Source organism: Muntiacus reevesi, chromosome 18 (genome assembly GCF_963930625.1).
Source record: "Muntiacus reevesi chromosome 18, mMunRee1.1, whole genome shotgun sequence".
Taxonomy (NCBI): Eukaryota; Metazoa; Chordata; class Mammalia; order Artiodactyla; family Cervidae; genus Muntiacus; species Muntiacus reevesi.
In genome coordinates, this window is record NC_089266.1 from 16,161,402 (window position 1) to 16,181,311 (window position 19,910).

General features: G+C 37.7%; 1 protein-coding gene across 1 annotated transcript in view; it reads right to left on the reverse strand.

Moving 5' to 3' along the window:
* Positions 1 to 19,910, reverse strand: part of LOC136150108 (EF-hand calcium-binding domain-containing protein 13-like) — a 133,542-nt gene that overhangs the window by 96,655 nt on the left and 16,977 nt on the right. Inside the window, exons 3-6 of the mRNA XM_065910880.1 lie at positions 14,336 to 14,450; positions 12,231 to 12,352; positions 11,174 to 11,256; positions 6,469 to 6,612 (exon numbers count right to left, since the gene is read on the reverse strand). Of these exons, the coding sequence (XP_065766952.1) occupies positions 6,469 to 6,612; positions 11,174 to 11,256; positions 12,231 to 12,352; positions 14,336 to 14,450 (464 nt within the window). The remainder of the gene's footprint in view (positions 1 to 6,468; positions 6,613 to 11,173; positions 11,257 to 12,230; positions 12,353 to 14,335; positions 14,451 to 19,910) is intronic.

Genomic DNA, 19,910 nt, shown 5'->3' on the forward strand with positions numbered 1-19,910 from the left:
AAGCAGAGACATCACTTTTCCAACAAAGGTCTACCTAATCAAAGCTATGGTTTTTCCAGTAGTCATGCATGGATGTGAGAGTTGGACCAGAAAGAAGGCTGAGCACTGAAGAATTGATGCTTTTGAAGTCTGGTGCTGAAAAGGGCTCTTGAGAGTTCCTTGGGCAGCAAGGAGATCAAATCAGTCAATCCTAAAGGAAATAAACACTTAATATTCACTGGAAGTGGAGAAGGGCACGGCAACCCAGTCTGGTGAATCCCATGGACAGAGGAGACTGGTGGGCTATAGTCCATGGGGTCACAAAGTGTTGGACACAACTGAAGTGACTTAGCACTTAGCACATTCACTGGAAGGACTGATGTTGAAGCTGAAGCTCCAGTACTTTGGCCATCTGATGCAAAGAGCTGACCTACTAGAAAAGACCCTAATGCTGAGAGAAAGACTGAGGGCAGGAGGAGAAGGGGATGACAGAGGATGAGATGGTTGAATGGCATCACTGACTCAATGAACATGAGTTTGAGCAAACTCCGGGAGATAGTGAAGGACAGGGAAGCCTGGTGTGCTATAGTCCATGGAATCATGAAGAGTCAGAAATGACTGAGCAACTGAACAACAACAAACTCTTACCACTGGCTTACCTTGAGGAGATACATAGGAAGGAAGTGAAGGCTAAGGCAGAGTTGAGAAACTATCTGGCAAGGTATTGAAGGCATGTCCCAATGGACACACTGGCTCTCCTCTGCCTAATAATTTATAACTCATTTTTCCTCATAAAGGTATGATAAAGACACATGCACACATATAAATGTAAATATAATATCAAATAAATATAAAAATATAAGAAAAGTTACAATCATTGTGGAATTGTTTACAATAGTAAGGTAATTAAAATGAATTAAATATTCAACATTATGGGGTTAAATTACAGTATATCTACATTTTCAGATACCATGTAGCTATTTGAAAATGAAAGGCTAAAATAAATAAATTTATTTTTTTTAAGTTTTAATTTAAAAAAAGGCTGACCTATATCTACTGACATGGAAAACTTTTCAAGATATATTACTTATTTTTTAAAAATCATACTAGAAAACAATGTATATAGCATGACTCTTTTCTCTTAAAGTAGATTATTTCTATTTTTCCCTTTTTTAGAGGGTCTCTCAATTCCTAACTGTATGCTTGGTCTTTTTACTAGCTTCTGTGAGATCAAAGGGCTTCCCTTGTAGCTCAGCTGCTAAAGAATCCACCTGCAATGTGGGAGACCTGGGTTCAATCAACCCTCTGCCTAAAAATTGGTAACATCTCATCTTACAAAACACACACATATATATATATTCATAATGGAATGCAAAATGGATTCTAAGGCCAACATTAAATTATAGGAGGAATAAACAGTGTCTTTCACATCTTTTTACACTTAAATATTCCTTGGATATTTTATAAAAATAACATTCAAGAATTATGTGTGTTGATTTAAAATGAAAAAAAGAAGCCTGGGACTTCCTGATTAGTTGCAGAACATGTAGCAATAAACAGAAATAAGGTCGAAATAGGAAACCAGGAATTGAAAACCAAGGAATATAAGGGAGCAAATAAGCTATTCTTAACTGTGGTACAACAAGTAGGCAGTACCTAGGAGTCCAAACAAACATATAAACCTATGGTCAGGAAAAGGCTGTAAGTCAAAAACCAAGGAGATAAAGGAGAATCCTAATGCCACAGGAGTTAATCAAAATGCCAAGTAGGAAGTAAGGAATTAAAAAAGGAAAAGCAAACCAAACACCATGTCTACAGCTTCATATGGCAGGCATTTAACAACACTTATTACATTAATGAATCAGTAAACTTGAAAGAGTTTTTCTTGCCTCTTGTTTGCTTACTCGGGAATATTGACTATCACATTCATGTATCCTTGATTCTAAGAAAATACAGTTTGGCTGACAATAAATATATATAATCCCAATATATGTAACCTTCTATAAGCACAGAAACTTAATTTTGTCTAAGGGAAACACAAAAGGACTGCTAAAATTAGATCATGAACACTAGAGATTGCAGACCTTTGGAAGCACTATTTCTATCATTAACATGAACAGTCGTTTCAATTATTTTCTTTACAATTTATATGTAGTGCAAGCTAAAAGCTATTAGGAGACAATTCAGTATCTGAAAACTTTAGGTAGAAATTCATGCAGATTCCAGGCAATGGGAAAAGAACTGTCAAGGGTAGACAAGAAAACAGATATGAGTCTTCAACAGAAGGGGAAAAAAGTGAACTAAGGCATGAAGTAAAAATGAAATTGGCAGGTATGGAGATTTATGATTAACTGGAGCATGGGGAAAAAAGGCAAAATGGTTGTCTGAGGAGGCCTTACAAATAACTGAGAAAAGAATAGAAGCTAAAGGCAAAGGAGAAAAGAAAAGATATACCCATTTGAATGCAGAGTTCCAAAGAAGAGCGAGGAGAAATAGAAAGCCTTCCTCAGTGATCAATGCAAAGAAATAGAGGAAAACAACAGAATAGGGAAGATTAGAAATCTCTTCAAGAACATTAGAGATACCAAGGGAACATTTCATGCAAAGATGGGCACAATAAAGGACAGAAATGGTATGGACCTAACAGAAGTAGAAGATATTAACAAGAGGTGGCAAAAATACACAGAAGAACTATACGAAAAAGATCTTCATGACCTTGATAATCACAATGGTGTGACCACTCACCTACAGCCAGACATCCTGGAATGTGAAGTCAAGTGGGCCTTAGGAAGCATCGCTACGAACAAAGCTAGTGGAGGTGATGGAATTCCAGTTGAGCTAAGCTATTTCAAATCCTAAAAGATGATACTGCTAAAGTGTTGCATACAATATGTCAGCACATTTGGAAAACTCAGCAGTGGCCACAGAACTGGAAAAGGTCAGTTTTCATTCCATTCCCAAAGAAAGGCAATGCCAAATGTTCAAACTACCACACAATTGCATTCATCTCACATGCTAGTAAAGTAATGCTCAAAATTCTCCAAGCCAGGCTTCAACAGTATGTGAACCATGAACTTCCAGATGTTCAAATTGAATTGAGAAAAGGCAGAGGAACCAGAGATCAAATTGCCAACATCTGTTAGATCATCAAAAAAACAAGAGAGTTCCAGAAAAATGTCTACTTCTGCTTTATTGACTACACCAAAGTCTTGACTTTGTGGATCACAATAAACTGGAAAATTCTTAAAGAGATAGGAACACCAGACCAGCTTACCTGCCTCCTGAGAAATCTGTATGCAGGTCAAGAAGCAACAGTTAGAACTGGACATGGAACAATAGACTGGTTCCAAATCGGGAAAGGAGTACGTCAAGGCTGTATATTGTCACCCTACTTATTTAACTTATATGCAGAATACATCATGCAAAGTGCTAGGTTGGATGAAGCACAAGCTGGAATCAGGACTGCCAGGAGAAATATCAAAAACCTCAGATGTGCAGATAACACCAGGGTTAAGGCAGGAAGTGAAAAGGAACTAAAGAGCCTCTTGAAAGTGAAAGAGGAGAGTGAAAAAGTTGGCTTAAAACTCAACATTCAGAAAACTAAGATCAAGGCATCCAGTCCCATCACTTCATGGCAAATAGAAAGGGAAACAATGGAAACAGTGAGAGACTATTTTTTGGGGCTCCAAAATCACTGCAGATGGTGTCTGCAGCCATGAAATTAAAAGACACTTGCTCCTGGGAAGAAAAGCTATGACCAACCTAGACAGCATATTAAAAAACAGAGACATTACTTTGCCAACAAAGGTCCATCTAGTCAAAGCTATGGTTTTTCCAGTAGTCATGTATGGATGTGAGAGTTGGACTATAAAGAAAGCTGAGCACAGAAGAATTGATGCTTTTGAACTGTGGTGCTGGAGAAGACTCTTGAGAGTCCCTTGGACTACAAGGAGATCCAACCAGTTCATCCTAAAGGAAATCAGCCCTGAATATTCATTGGAAGGACTGATGCTGAAGCTGAAACTCCAAAACTTTGGCCACCTGATGCAAAGAGCTGGTTCATTAGAAAAGACCTTCATGCTAGGAAACACTGAAGGCAGGAGAAGAAGGGGACGACAGTGGATGAGACTGTTGGATGGCATCACCGACTCCATGGACATGAGTTTGAGTAAGCCCCGGGAGTTGGTGATGGACAGGGAATCCTGGAGTGCTGCAGTCCATGGGGTCGCAAAGAGTCGGACACAACTAACTGACTGAACTGAACTGGAGCATGGGGTTCTTGCCTGGGAGAGATTTATGGAGAAAGGAAGAGCATAAAGCAAAATTATGAAGAAGTGAGGACCCAAAGCGTAAGAGTTTAGACTAAGAAAAGCAGCTAAATTTTTGAGGTAATGACATGACAAAAATTGTGTTTTAAGAAAATTGGTCTTGTAGTTGTGTACAGGAAAAAGTGGAGATTGAAGAGAGAAAATTAGGATACCATGGCAATGATCCAGGTTTTTTAGTGCCTTTTATAGAATAGCCCATGTCTAATTTTTCTCAACCTGGACTACTAGGGCAAAAAGGAGTTAAGAAATTCTGAAAACAACATAAATTCGTATAACCACCCCACCCTAAAATCAGTTACTACAAAAAATAATTTTCTTCTATAATTCTGAAGAAAATCTTTTTACCTGGATTCTGAGAGACCAAATAACAGACATCATTCACAGCCTTAAGGAAATCTGAAAAATCCAGCATTCCATTAACTATAAGAAATGATTCAGAAAAAGAAAGAAAAAGACTCCATTAGCAAATTTATCAGCAGATTCACTAAGCATATAAGATAAAAGTACAAACTAAAAATGTGACTAGAATTAACTGACAGTAGAATACCATAGTCTACACACAAGAGCAGTCATGTGGTAGTTCTATTTTTAGTTTTTAAGGAACCTCCATACTCTTCTCCATAGTGGTTGTACCAATTTACATTCCCATCAATGGTGTAGGAGGGTTCCCTTTTTTCCACATCTTATCCAGCATTTATTGTTTATGCACTTTTTGATGATGGCCATTATGACCTGTGGCTCCCTTAATAACAAGCTTTGAATGGTCTGTAAAAGTAATGCGTTCTCTATTATCTACTTCTTTGATTCAAGTATCAAACATTGAGTGCAAAAATATATTTTTTTCTAGGTTTCTGCTACTGTTCAATAGTCCAATCATGTCCAATTTCTCTAGCTACTTAAAGTGTAATTTATTAGGGTTTTGTTTTCATGTCCTTGAACAAGAGTGATGTTGAATCTATTTATACATAATTATTGACTATAAGTGTTACATTTTATGTGAAATACTTGTCCATGTGTTTTGCCTTCTTTTCTATTTCATTATTTGTTATCTATTTGTATGAATTCTTTACACATTTTGTAAACTAATCATTTGTCAATTGTGTGAATTGCAAATATCTCCAAGTTTGTAACCTGTCTTTTCACTTTCAGGTGTCTTTTTAAATGTGTGTGCTAAGTTGCTTCAGTCATATCCAACTCTTTGCAACCCAATGGACTGTAGCCTACCAGGCTTCTCTGTCCATGGGATTCTCCAAGCAAGAACATTGGAGTGAGTTGCCATGCCCTCCACCAGGGGATCTTCCCAACCCAGGCAATGAATTTTAATATAATTAAATATATCAAATATATTAATCTCAAACATTTTTTGCTTTAAGAAATTTTCCCTATCCCATGCCATTTCATACTAAGGCAACTAGCAAAAATTAAAAGTCTAAAAATATCAAATGTTGATGACAGCATGTCATAAGCCAACCTAGTAATCAATCAATTCAGTCATGTGTATCTGAGGCCCAATTTTTTAATATCATTATTGTAAATGTGCACAGAAGTTTTTTTATAACATTTTAAAGTTTAGCTTTTCTATCTTTTGTAATTAATCTGACCATGGCAAACCTAGATAGTGTATTAAAAAGCAGAGACATTACTTTGCTGACAAAGGCCCATATAGTCAAAGCTATGGCTTTTCCAATAGTCATGAATGGATGTGAGAGTTGAGAAGAAGGCTGAACGCCGAAAAATTTATGCCTTCAAACTGTGGTGCTGGAGAAGACTCTTGAGAGTCCCTTGGACTACAAGATCAAACCAGTCAATCATAAAGGGAATCAGTCCTGAATATTCCTTGCAGGACTGATGCTGAAATTCCAAAACTTTCGCCACCTGATACAAAGAGCCAGCTCATTAGAAAAGACCCTAAGGCTGGGAAAGATTGAAGGCAGGGGGAGAAGGGGACGACAGAGGACGAGATGGTTGGATGGCATCACTGACTCAATGGACATGAGTTTGAGCAAACTCTGGGATATGGTGAAAGACAGGGAAGCCCGGTGTGCTGCAATCCATGGGGTCACAGAGTTGGACACGACTGAGTGACAGAACAACAACAACATCTAACTTATGTCCATGGTTGTAGACCCCCTAAACTAACAATGAAAACACAAAAACTTACCATCAATATCAATAGTCTTCAGTGCCTTTCGCATTTCTGTGTCACTTATAGAGATCTTCAAGATGCGATGGATCATTGGCAGATCATTCACATAAATCTTACCACCTCGAATTTTACTAAAAATTTTACAGGCTTTCTGAAGTGCTGAATACACATAACAAAACAGTTAATTAATTCAAGGGAATAATCATTTATTCTCCCCATCCTCTCCAGGGTCGGGGCTGAGGTGCAGGTGGGGGACAATCACTAAAGAAAAAGAAGAACAAATCTTTCTGTTCCAACTCTTTGCTTTAACATCAGTCTTGTTACTTATTTGGGTATGTCTGGAGCCAGTGACCTCTAAGCCTATGAGTTTCTAAAGAATTCTCAGAAACTATCAGAAAACTCACGCAAGGTTCACATAAGCAAAGGCTTCCACAACTTATCCTGGGCATGTTAAACCCTTCTCTGTTTCCTTATAACTTGTGTGTGTGTCAGTCAAAGCTCTTGGTATTCTGACTACTTGCATGTCAGTATCCTTCAGTTAAACTGTCAGCTAATAGAGAGCAAGATTTTTCATTCTTCAAGTCCCAGAGTCTATTTCAGAAGAGATTCTCAAAAAATGTCTACTGAACTAAATTGGGTTGAATTCACCTTGTTTTCAGAAAAAGAGGCAACAAATAACAATGATAAATACCAGAAAAAAGACTTTTAAAAAGACACTAATGACTTTACTAATAGAAGTTTCACTTCTGGAAGTTTCTGGAAACCAGATTTCAGTGAAGTAGGAAGTAAATACTAAAGCAATACTAAAGAATGTTCAAACCTTTGGACATTTGCACTCATCTCCTGTGGTAGTAACATCATGCTTAAAATCTTACATGCTAGGCTTCAGCATTACATGAAGCAAGAACTTCCAGATGTCCAAGCTGGGTTTAGAAAAGGCACAGGAACCAGAGAGCAAATTGCCAACATTTGCTGTATCATAGAGAGAGCAAGGGAATTCCAGAAAAACATCTACCTCTTTTTCATTGATGGTGCTAAAGCCTTTGACTGGGTGTATCATAACAAACTGTGGAAAGCTCTTAAAGAGATGGGGATACCAGACTACTTTATCTATCTCCTGAGAAATCTGTATGCAGATCAAGAAGCAACAGTCAGAACTGGACATGGAACAACAAACTGGTTTAAAACTGAGAAAGGACTATGACAGAGTTGTCTGCTGTTTATTTAACTGTAAGCTAAGTACATCATGAGAAATGCCGGGCTGGATGAGTTACAAGCTGGAATCAAGATAGGCAGGAGAAACATCAACAACTTCAGACATGCAGATGATACCACTCAATGGCAAAAAGCAAAGAGGAACTAAAGAGCCTCTTGATGAGGGTGAAGGAGGAGAGTAAAAGAGTTGGCTTAAAACTAAATAGTAAACAAAACTAACATCATGGCATCCAGTTCCATTACTTCAACCTGGATGAAGTAATAACCAATGCCATGGTCATGAACTTGGGCAAACTTCGGGAGATGGTGAAGGACAAGGAGGCCTGACATGCTGCAGTCCATGGGGTTGCAAAGAGTCAGACACAACTGGGCAACTGAACAACAACAGGAAGTAAACAGTAATTAATGAAAACAGCTCTTTCAATAAGCTTCTCTGAAAGAGTATAAAGCTGACAAAGCATTGTCCCTAAGGAAGCAGAAGAAAATAAAACTGAAAAAAAGAGAAGTGAAAGGATCTGTCTTGTGAAAGCGACTCTTTCTCAGTGAGACAATACAGAAGGCTATGGATTTCATTTATAGTCAAGGAGTTCAGGAAGATTCTGCCGAACAGTCTTTATTAAGTCTCTATGAAAAAGCAATGTCATCTTTTAAGAATTGAAGGACTAGGTAATAGGATTGAAGATTTGAAGAGAGCAATGAAGATGAGAAATAAGTACAGGAAGAAACAAGAGATCTGATCAAAACAAAAGGGGATACCGACTGGTGCTAAAGGCAGCTCAGGTTGGAAAATAGAGAACAAGACATTAAAGTCTGAGGTTTCAACATTATAACAATGATCAAATGGTGGACATCAGGGTTGGTGAGAGAAATTGAAGTAATAATTAGTTTTAACAAGTATTGTATGAGTATTATATGAATCAACCACTTGGACACTAAAGATGTCTTTAAAGACACTAAAGATATGTGGCCCTGCCTCTCCAGAAAGACTAACCAGAATACCTGGAAAGCTACTTGGGGTCAGTTCTAATACTCCATCTATACAAGGGAGCTAATTCACATCTCCATCCAATGCTGAGTTGTAGCTCCTGATTCTGCCTGACCAGAAAGCCTGACCCAAACACCCAGGAAGCTATGCAGCCCAGCAATCCTCGAATGGAGAGTCCAGCAAGCAGAACTGGTCATCCACAGAAAAAGTCAATGCCCTGCTTTAGCCAGGGAACTTGGGGCACAGGTCTGCTTGAGTCAAGACCACAAACAAAAAGCCTTTCCAGCCTTGGAGCTGGTTCTCCTGCTTACCCAGAGAGAGGAAGTAATTCACATCCCAGTGCACTGCTGAATGGAGCTTCTGGCCCCACCTGACCAGGAAGCCTGGCCTGAACACCTGAGAAATGACTTGGTCCAGCAGTACCTGAGCAGATAGCCTGGCTAGTGGGTCTGTCTGCTTGTAGAAACAAACCAGCAACTGCATCTGGCCAGGATGCACAGATCTACCTGATTAGCTCCCCAAACAAGAGTCTTATCAGCCTTGGAGCCTGTTCTGCTGAATATAAACTCCAATCCTATTAACAAGGAATCCTAAACAGAGCTCCTGGGAAACTCAGTAGGCCACCCTGAAGCCTCTATTACATTGGCATTTGAGCAGAAAACCCAACCAGCAACTCTGCATCTGCAAAGCCAAGATGGTGGCTTTGTCTGTCCAGGGAGTTTGGTGCAGAGATCTGTCTGATTTGATTCCCAAACAAAGAGCTTTACCAGCCCTGGAGACCTGTCCTTCAGCCCCAACCAGGCAGGAAAGGTAATTTATAGCCCCATTGAAAACTGAATATAAAGGCTCCAGTCCAATTTGACCGAGAAACTTAACCATAACTCCTGAGAATCTCTATACACCATCTTGCAACTCCAATTACAATGGCACTTGAGATAGGGCCACTGCTGGCCCTAACCTGTCTGCAGACAGGATGGTAGATCAGTAGACCAGGGAACTTGGTGCATAATTCTGCCCAACTTGATACCCAAACAAACCTTGCAGGTCTTAGGGCCTATATGGTGCCTTGCTCAACCAGGAAACTAATTTATAGTCCCACCCACTGTTGAACACAGTCCTTTAGCCTGCCCAACCAGGGGACTTAACCAGAGCACAAGGGGAGTTGTATAACCCATCCTATAGCCCTCTTTACAGTAACAGTTGAACAGATAGCCCAGCCCAGGGTTTTCTCTGTCTACAGAGCAAAACTGGGGCATCTAACTAAGAAACTCAGTGCTGTCTAGCCTGATTCAGATTTCCAAACAAAAAGCAGTGCATTCCTTTGGGACCAGTTCTATTGCCCTGCAAAGCTCAAAAGTTAATTCATAGCCCTGCCTACTAGTGAGTATAGAACCCTGTCCTGACTGACCAGAGAACCCAAGCAACACAGAACCTTTCCTATAGCTTCATTTAGGGGACAAACCGGCAGTTCTAGCCAGCTCTTCTCAACCAGTGCATCCCCTCCCCAATCTTAGAACACGAGCAGTGGCCTAGCCCTAAAAGAGACTCTGATAGCAAGACCCACCTTCCCAAAGACATTACCAGTTAACACATCCCGAAACAGAAACTAAGCTGACTGGTGAAAAACTGTCTCTGCTAAAGCAAACCAGTAATATCTGGAAAAGGAGATCACTTACTCAAATGTAGATGCCAACATAAGGAATCAAAGATAATGAAAAATTACATAAATGTGACACTACCAAAGAAAACTAATAAAGTTTCAATAACTGGCCCTAAAGAAATGGAAATCTATTAAGTGTCAGTCAAAAAACAAGAAGCTCAACAAAGAAACAGAAAATATTAAAGAAGAGAAAATAAAAAGGAATTCTAGAACTGAAAAATATAGTGAATTTAACAGGAAATTTAAATAGCTTTAAAAACAAACTGAACCACATAGAAGAAAGAATCTAAAAGAAAGAACATTTAAAATTACCCAGGCAAAAAAAGGAAAAAAGAGCAAAGAGATCCTATATGACTTATAGGATACAAACAAAAGAAACAATATCTGCATTACAGGAATTCCAGGAAGAGAAGACAAAGAGAAAGAAACAGAAAATATATTTTAAAACAACAATGGCTGAAAACATCCCAAACTTGGGAAGATAAATGAACATTCAAATCCAAGAGGCCCAAAGGATCCCAAAATAGTTTGAACTCAAATAAGGTTACACAAAGACACTTTATAATTAAACTGTCAAAAGCCAAAAACAAAGAAAAAACTTTGAAAGCAAGGAGAGAAAAGAGACAAGAGAATCCCACAAGGCCACTGGCAAATTTTTCAACAGAAACTTTTCAGACCAGGAGAGAATGTGATGATACACTCAAAATACTGAAAGAAAAAAAAAAAAAACTATCAAGCAAAGAAACCTACCCCTTTAGAAAGTCATCAAACTTGGAAAGAAATAACTTAAATTGTCTCTTTGAGAACACAGAACACATAATCAGGAAATTTATTCAAGAAATTCTGAAACCTATTATTACCGCTTAATTCTTCTGAGTAAAAGCGTCCTTCAGGTACTTCATCATATAGTGTCTGGTAAAGGTTAGAAAGTTTTTCATCTTTCCTGTCAAAGAAACAGCCACATCAGAAAGCAAGAAAACAAAAATAAAACAAAAAATCCACAAAACTTTTATGTCACTTTGTGATATATAATATTTTGCCATTAAAATTTAGCCTGAAATTCTCATCTCTTATACTCCATAAGAACCTTTCTTTAAAAACTGTCCAAGTGATAATCAGTTATTATATATTCTTCACCCTAGAATTCTCACTTATTTCTTTTAGGTATATCTCTATGGAGCAGATTTACCCTAGTCAATATGTAATATCTCTTGACTGTGGTCCACTTTTTCCTATTCCTAATTCAACTTACAGCAAATTTTATAGAAAGTTATAATAAGATTTCCCGGGTGGCTCAGCAGGTAAAGAATCTGCCCGTAATGCAGGAGACACAGGAAACGCAAGTTCGATCCCTGGGTGGGGAAGATCTCCTGGAGAAGGAAATGGCAAACCAATCCAGTATTCTTGCCTAGGAAATTCCAAGGACAGAGGAGCCTGGTGGGCTACAGTCCATGGGGTCACAAAACGGTCAGACACAATTTAACGACAACAACATTATAAGATAAATAAGAATATCTTTAAACAGTCAAAGAATCTCAGATCCCATAACCTGTTGATAAAAACATCTTAAAAAGATGATTCATCTGATTCCATAACATGGAAATCACAGGATGTTGGTGTTGGAAAAAATATTGAGTCCATCTAGTACAAGGTTCTTATACAGATGTGGAAACTGAGGCCCAGAAATACAAAGCGAATTCTATAAGAGTCTAAACCAGCATGTGAAGTCCATCAGGACTCAACTCTAAGCCTTTCAATTCCACATGCAGGGCTCTTAGTGCCATACCATCCTTCCTAAAAACAGTCTTAGTTAGCACAAACTATTTGGCATACTTTCTGTAGAAGGGAGAAATGAATGTTGTAGAAAAATCCCAAATCTGAATCCAATATTTAAAAAAAATACAATGATTTAAATACCGAATAACTGAGGAAGATTTGTCAAGAGGTGACAAAGTCTTGTGAATGCTGTACTGACTTGGCAACTTGCATAAAGAGCTTTCTTTCCTAGTCATCTTCTCCTTCACAGACAAAGGAGCAACCTAGAGCCAAATGCAAGAATATCTGTGTCTCAGATCACATTGGTAAACTGGCATTCTTGAACAATAAATCCCTTAAAACATAATTAATCATACCTAGGCTCCAATCATACCTATACCCAATTACTATACTTCTAATATAAAATTACTTTTTGTAATTAAATTACAGCTTATAATACTAAAATTTTAAATAAACTACATCATATTCTTTGACAAAGCCACATTTTTCTTAAGTATGCAACATCATCTTATAATTAATGCTGTGTCAATTTATAGTAATGTATTTTACAAAAGATAGCAAATCTATGGTATAGTGAAGACAAGACTATCAAACTCTAGGCTACATATACAAGTTTTGACTATATAAGTAAAGTAATGTGAAGAATCAACACAGTTATTTAAATAATACAGGTAAGTGTGCTTTAAATTATTCTTATGGTTAAGAAAACTACCATAAACATTGATAAAAATAACACTGCATGTATAAACATAGTTCAAAAATGGCAAACAGCTTAGGAAGATAGAAAAATGCCACTTTAGAAAATAAGAACTGAATTCTAGGTGTCTTCAATTTCACATGGCTCTATGGAAGGAACCTAGAGCCTTGACTTTTTTTTTTTTTTTTTGGCTGCACTGTTCAGGTTGCAGGATCTTAGTGCCCCAATCAGGATTTGAATCTCGGGCCCACTGCAGTGTAAGCCCAATTACTAACCACTGGACCTCCAAGGAATTCACTGGAGCACTAACTTGTAAAGACCATGCAGGATCCAGAGAGGACTCTCAAACCATACAAGACTGACAGGAATATGAGTTAATGAGTGAGAATCAAACAAAACAACAAACGGAAGATTTCAATCCCCCAATGACTTCATATCTAGATTTATCAGATATCAATCCTAAAATAATTATGGGACATAAGCAAATAATATAAGGCAAATTTTAAGAACTAAATAAAACTTCAAAAAGTAAAATTTATAGACATTAAAATTTCAGTAGATAGGTTAAACTGCAGACTATATTTGGCTGGAAAAAAGAAAAGTAAACAAGAAAGTTGATGGGAGAAATTACTCAGAACAAAATAGAAAAAAATCAAAAATATGAAGCAATGTTAAAAAACACAGAAAACAAAATGATAAGGTCTAACACACATCTAACAGAAGATACGGAAGAACAGAATAAAGAGATTGGAGGAGGGAAAATAGTCTAAAGATAATGGATTCACATTTTCCAGAGTTAAAGACATGTGTTCTCAGCCTCAGTTCAGTTCAGCCACTCAGTCATGCCTGACTCTTCGCGACCCCATGGACCACAGCACGCCAGGCCTTCCTGTCCATCACCAAATTCCTGTAGCCACTGCTGAGTTTTCCAAATGTGCTCAGCCTCAGGAAGCAAACAAATATCGAAACAAAGGAATATATACTTAAATATATCATACAGTGAATGTAGTAGGTTACATAACCCCACTAAGAGATGTCTCTATCTTAATCCCTGGAAAATGTGAATGCGACCTTATTTGCAGAAATGGTCTTTACAGTGTAATCTCAAGTTAAAGACCTCAAGATGAAATACACAATGATGTGCTTATAAGAGAAAAGTCTGAACTACAGACACGGGGGAGAAGGCCATATGAAGAGCAACATGAAGGCCAAGATTGAACTTATGCTGCCAAATGCCAGGGAATGCCAGAGTCACTGCTACAACAGCAGAAACGTTAACAGAGCACATAATAATAAAAAATGCTGGTCTGATGGATAAAGAAGGGGAACAATTAATATTCTTCTTGAAAGGTTCCATGTTCTATTGATATTTTTAGAGGAGTTAGAGTAGAAAGAGAAGGTGAAGGAGGAATAGGGTAAAGGAGCTGGATGAAGAAGAAATATTTAAGATTATGACATATCAATACTTGGACTAAAATGCAATGGATTATTTGAGGGCTAAAGAAAATACTTGAAAGCAAAGCAAAAAAATTTACAAGTCTTTATTTACCTCAGTTCTTCTAGCATGAAATTGTACTTGTAAACTCTTCTTCCTCCTGCCTTTTTTTCCTCCCGAAAAGTCAGAGGATTTTTCTTCTTCGAGTAGGAACATTGATGCCTCATACCTAAATTGCACAGAAAATTGAAGTATTCCTGAATTGATTTTTTTTCTTGATTCTTCTTCTTTTGTCATTTATTTATGTAAATTTTCAAACACAGACAAAAGTAGACAGAATAATGTGATGATCTGCCCATGTTTCAGTAATGACCCATCACCCAGCTTCAGTAATGAACATTTCATTACTGAAGAATATGAATATAAGAATATTTCATCTATATTCTTATCCCTGCTCTCATTCCTTATTACTTTAAAACAAATTCCAGTATCATATTGTTTCATTCATAGGATTTTTATATGCATTTCTTCAAGGTGTTTTTTCTTTTAAAAATATATTTAAAACACAGTTATGAAACCAAAAGTCCCCAATAATGTCTTAATATCATCAAATACACCTGAACCTGTATTCAAATTTCCAATTGTCTCCTAAGTGTCAAAATTTTTTAACACTTTACATTGGGATTCAATAAGGTCCCCACATTACAGTTGGCTGACATGTCTTTTAGATCTTTTTCCACCTATAGGTTCTTCCCCCATGTCTTTTATTATCATTATCATCATTATTGCCAGTTGTCTTAAAGATTTTTCACAGTCTAGATTTTGCTGATTTTATTGCCAAGATTGTAGGAGTTTAAAGACTCAATGTGATTAATATTCTACTTTTTTAGAGGGGAGTTGGAAGGGGTTATATAGGTGATGGTATTTTTCCATCAGGAAGCATATAATGTCCAGGTAACTCTCTATTTGTGATATTACCAGCTACTAATAACTATCTGCAGTAAATCATCAGGGGCCACAAAATGGTTACATTCTAAATCTAATATCATTCCTTCTTCACTCATTAGCTAAAATATTTCCATAAACAGAAACTTTCTCTCACGTACTATTTGCTTACCCTTTGGTACAGTTCAGAAAGTCAAGATCATTCACTGCTTTTCCCTTATTTATCACTTTCCATAACAGTGACTTTGCTCACCTGTAACCTTCAACATTAAAAAGCAGAGACATTACTTTGCCAACAAAGGTCCATCTAGTCAAGGCTATAGTTTTTCCAGTAGTCATGTATGGATGTGAGAGTTGGACTATAAAGAAAGCTGAGCGCTGAAGAATTGATGCTTTTGAACTGTGGTGTTGGAGAAGACTCTTGAGAGTCCCTTGGACTGCGAGGAGATCCAACCAGTCCATACTAAAAGAGATCAGTCCTGAGTGTTCATTGGAAGAACTTGATGCTGAAGATGAAACTCCAATACCTTGACCACCTGATGAGAAAAACTGACTCATTTGCAAAGACCTTGATGTTGGGAAAGATTGAAGGCAGGAGGAGAAGGGGACAAAAGAGGATGAGATGGTTGGATGGTATCACCAACTCAATAGACATGAGTTTGAGTAAACTCCGGGAGTTGGTGATGGACAGGGAGGCCTGGTGTGCTGCAGTCCATGGGGTCACAAAGAGTCGGACACGACTGAGTGACTGAACTGAACCTTCAACAATGACAAAATGATTTTTATATCATTGTGAACACACTAATTTAAATATATTAAATTCACTTTAATTCCCTGCAATTTTACCCTTATTGATGCTCTAATTTTCTAATGTGGGTTGGGAAGGGGTGAGAGCCTTTTCAAGTGGGCTCTTGATCCATCTCTGGTAGCAGTCTTTGTTAGTTTCCTCATTTCTGGAAGACAAGATGCTCCAAGCTCATTTATACACTTCCTTTTCCAGACCTGCTATCACACATTTCTCCAAAGAAATGGTTTCTTTCAATAAGAAATGGTATTTTAAAGTCCAAGCTAGATTCTGAACTATTTTTTAGCAATTACTCTGCTTTCTTATTTCTTGGTTTTCTCTGTTTATGCCTCTTTCCCTCCTCTTCTTATTGAACAGTCAAGAACTTTTGTAACAAATATATACTCCACAAACTATACAATAGTGAGATCAATAAAATAACCCTGAAATGAATTTGAAAAAGAAGAGCTTTTGGAAATTTCATACTTTGCTTTAAGTAACCCAAAGTAGATCTAAATTTCAAGGACAACCCTAAAATTATTTTGTGCTCTGGGATCTTATAGACTAAGAATGACTCTGAGATAAACTAGATTCCAAACTTGTCTGCACAAAGGAATCACCTGAGAGCTTCAAAAAATTCTGATGCCTGTGTCCAATCCCCCAATGTTGTGATTTTAATTATTTTGGAGACTGAGCTGATATTTGGAATTTTTTAAAGATACTAGGTTTTTTTTTTCCCTAAAGATACTAGATTCTAACACAGAATAAATTGAGAATCACTATGTCAATACCTCGTAAGCTTGTTTCTACCCAGAACTCATATCAACTGGGCTGTAATCTAGTACTTTAGAAGTAACACCTTATTCTTCCTTGCATGTAAAACTAAAAACTCTTTAGCAGAAATGATTCCTTCCTTTTAGAGTAATCTGCTATGCAAGGGCTGCTTAGGTGATACATAGAAAAATGACTAGATTGAGTCTACAACATCTTTAGATAAACTTAGCACTAAGCAAAACTGTGAAATAAGGGAAATTTTTATCATGCAGCCTACTCCCCTTTCTTAGTAGGTACGTTGATCTTTTGACATTGAGACCAAGCTCAGTCACCCAATTGTGTCAGACTCTTTGTGACCCCATGGACTACAGCCCATCAGGCTCCTGTGTCCAAGCAATTTTCCAGGCAAGACTATTGAAGTGGGTTGCCATTTCCTCCTCCAAAGGATCTTCCAGACCTAGGGATCAAACTGATGTCTCCTGAATCTCCTGCATTGGCAGGCAGATTCTTTACACTGCACCACCTGGGAAGCCCCCTTTTGACATTATACCCCTTTAAATCCAATCCCTAAACTTCTACCCTGAGAGCCCTATTACCTTGCTCTTATCCCCACTGAAGATGCCCTGTGGTCAGTCCCCTCGACAGTCCTCCCCTTACAAGGCAATGACTTTACTTTGACTATGTCCCAGAGTATAAAATAAATTTTCTATTGAGATGTAACACCCATATACAAAGAGAGACAGAAATAAAACAATTTCACAAAAGAATACTTATCCTTATTATATGAAAAGCACTATAATGTCTTTGATTCTATGCTAATTTCTTTTTAGAAAACTACTAGTAGCTACCTCTTGATTTCATGACACATAAATTAATCACAACCTACAGCATACTGCTGCTTTACATCCCCCATCCCCTTCCATATATCTGTACTGAAACTGATTTTCATATTTCTAGAATAATTATGACTTCTACCTCATTACATCACCTTTTATGTTTTATTATTTTTAAAAGTATAACTGTGTTCTTTTAATTACAAGATAACTCAAATATTTTAGGGAATAGGAATGATTTGATATAAATGACAAATAACTAAAAACATTTGTTTCATATTGCATTCCTTAGGTGCATTGTATCTCCCCAGGTATTAACCATTTTAAACAATACTAATGAAAGAAAGGAAAGAAACACTACTACTACGTTCCATTTCTTCCTAGGTAACAAGCTTTATTGTGGTGTGGTTCGAGCATGCTAGATCACCTCAGTCACATCTGACTCTTTGCAACCCTACAGACTGTAGGCCATCAGGCTTTTCTGTTCATGGGATTCTCCAAGCAAAAATACTGGAGTGGGTTGCCATGCCCTCCTCCAGGGGACCATCCTGGCCCAGAGATTGAACCTGCATCTCTTAGGTCTCCTGTATTGGCAAGTAGATTCTTTACCACTAGCAGCACCTGGGAAGCCCCTTAATGTGGTGGCCTAGAAATGACTGTCTCATCTTTTTCCTCTAACTCAATGGAATAGTGGGAACTCCCACATGATTATCAGCAAATTTGTCAGCAGGAATCTTGCACGCCAGGAAGGAGAGAGATGAAATATTCAAAGTGCTGAAAGAAACAAAAACAAGAATACTCTACCCCATAAAGTTGTATTTAGAACTGAAGGAGAGATAAAGAATTTTATAGGCAAACAAAAGCTGAAGGAGCTCATCATCACTAGACTGACCTTATAAGAAATGTTAAAGGGAGTTCTGCAAGCTAATAAGAAAGTATGCTAATTAGTACCAAGAAAACATTTGAAAATATAAATTTTACTGGTAAAGGTAAATAAATAAACATATATATATATATATATGTATATATATATATATATATAGAGAGAGAGAGAGAGAGAGAGAGTCAAATTCAGAATACTCTAATATTGTGATGTATTCGGTCACTCATCTTCCCTGGTGGCTCAGACGGTAAAGCATCTGCCTACAGTGCGGGAGACCTGGGTTCAATCCCTGGGTCAGGAAGATCCCCTGTAGAAGGAAATGGCAACCCACTCCAGTACTCTTGCCCGGAAAATCCCATGGACAGAGGAGTCTGGTGGGCTACAGTCCATGGGGTCACAAAGAGTCGAACATGACTGAGTGACTTCACTTTCTGACTTCTTTCAGTCACTCATTCACGTCTGACTCTTTGAAACCCTATGGACTGTAGCCCGCCAGACTCCTGTCCATGGGATGCTCCAGGCAAGAATAATGGAGTGGGTTGCCATTTCCTCCTCCAGGGAATCTTCCCAACCCAGGGACTGAACCCAGGTCTCCTGCATCTCCTACACTGGCAAGTGGATTCTTTACCACTGAGACACCTGGGAAACCTGAGGTGTATAATGGTGTACCACTATTGTAATGGTGGAGGTAAATCACATACAACTTTAGTATAAATGTTAAAAGACAAAAGTATTAATAATAACTATAACCACAACAATTTGCTTATAGATATATAATACAAAAAGATGTAAACTGTGACATCAAAAAAAAATGGGGTAGGGGCTGCTGAGAGATAAACTCAAATAAGTGAAATAAGAAATAAATAAGGAGGTATTACAACTGATAACAGAGAAATAGTAAAGATCATAAGAAACTACTATGAACAATTATATATCAATAAATTAGATAATCTAGAAGAAAGAAATTCCTAAAATAATACAGCCTACCAAGATTGAATTATGAAGAAGTACAAAATCTGAACAGACCAATTATTAGTAAAGATATTAAATCAGTAATCAAAAACCTTTCAACAAAGTCGAGACTCAGTTAGCTTTGCTTGTGCATTCTACTAAAGATTTAAAGAAGAATTGATGCCAATTCTTCTCAAACTCTTTCCAAAAACTGAAGAGGAGGGAACACATTCAAACTCATTTAATGAAGACAGCATTACTAATGGGTTTCCCCAGTGGCTCAGCGGTAAAGAATCCATCTGCAATGCTGAAGACGTGGATTCGATCCCTAGGTCAGGGAAGATTCCCTGGAGAAAGGTATGACAACCCACTCCAGTATTCTTGCTTGGAAAAGCCCATGGACAGAGGAGCCTGGCAGGCTACAGTCCATGGGGTCACAGAGTCGGACACGACTGAAGCGACGGAGCATGCATTACCAATATCAGAGCCAGACAAGGACACTACAAGAAAAAAATATCA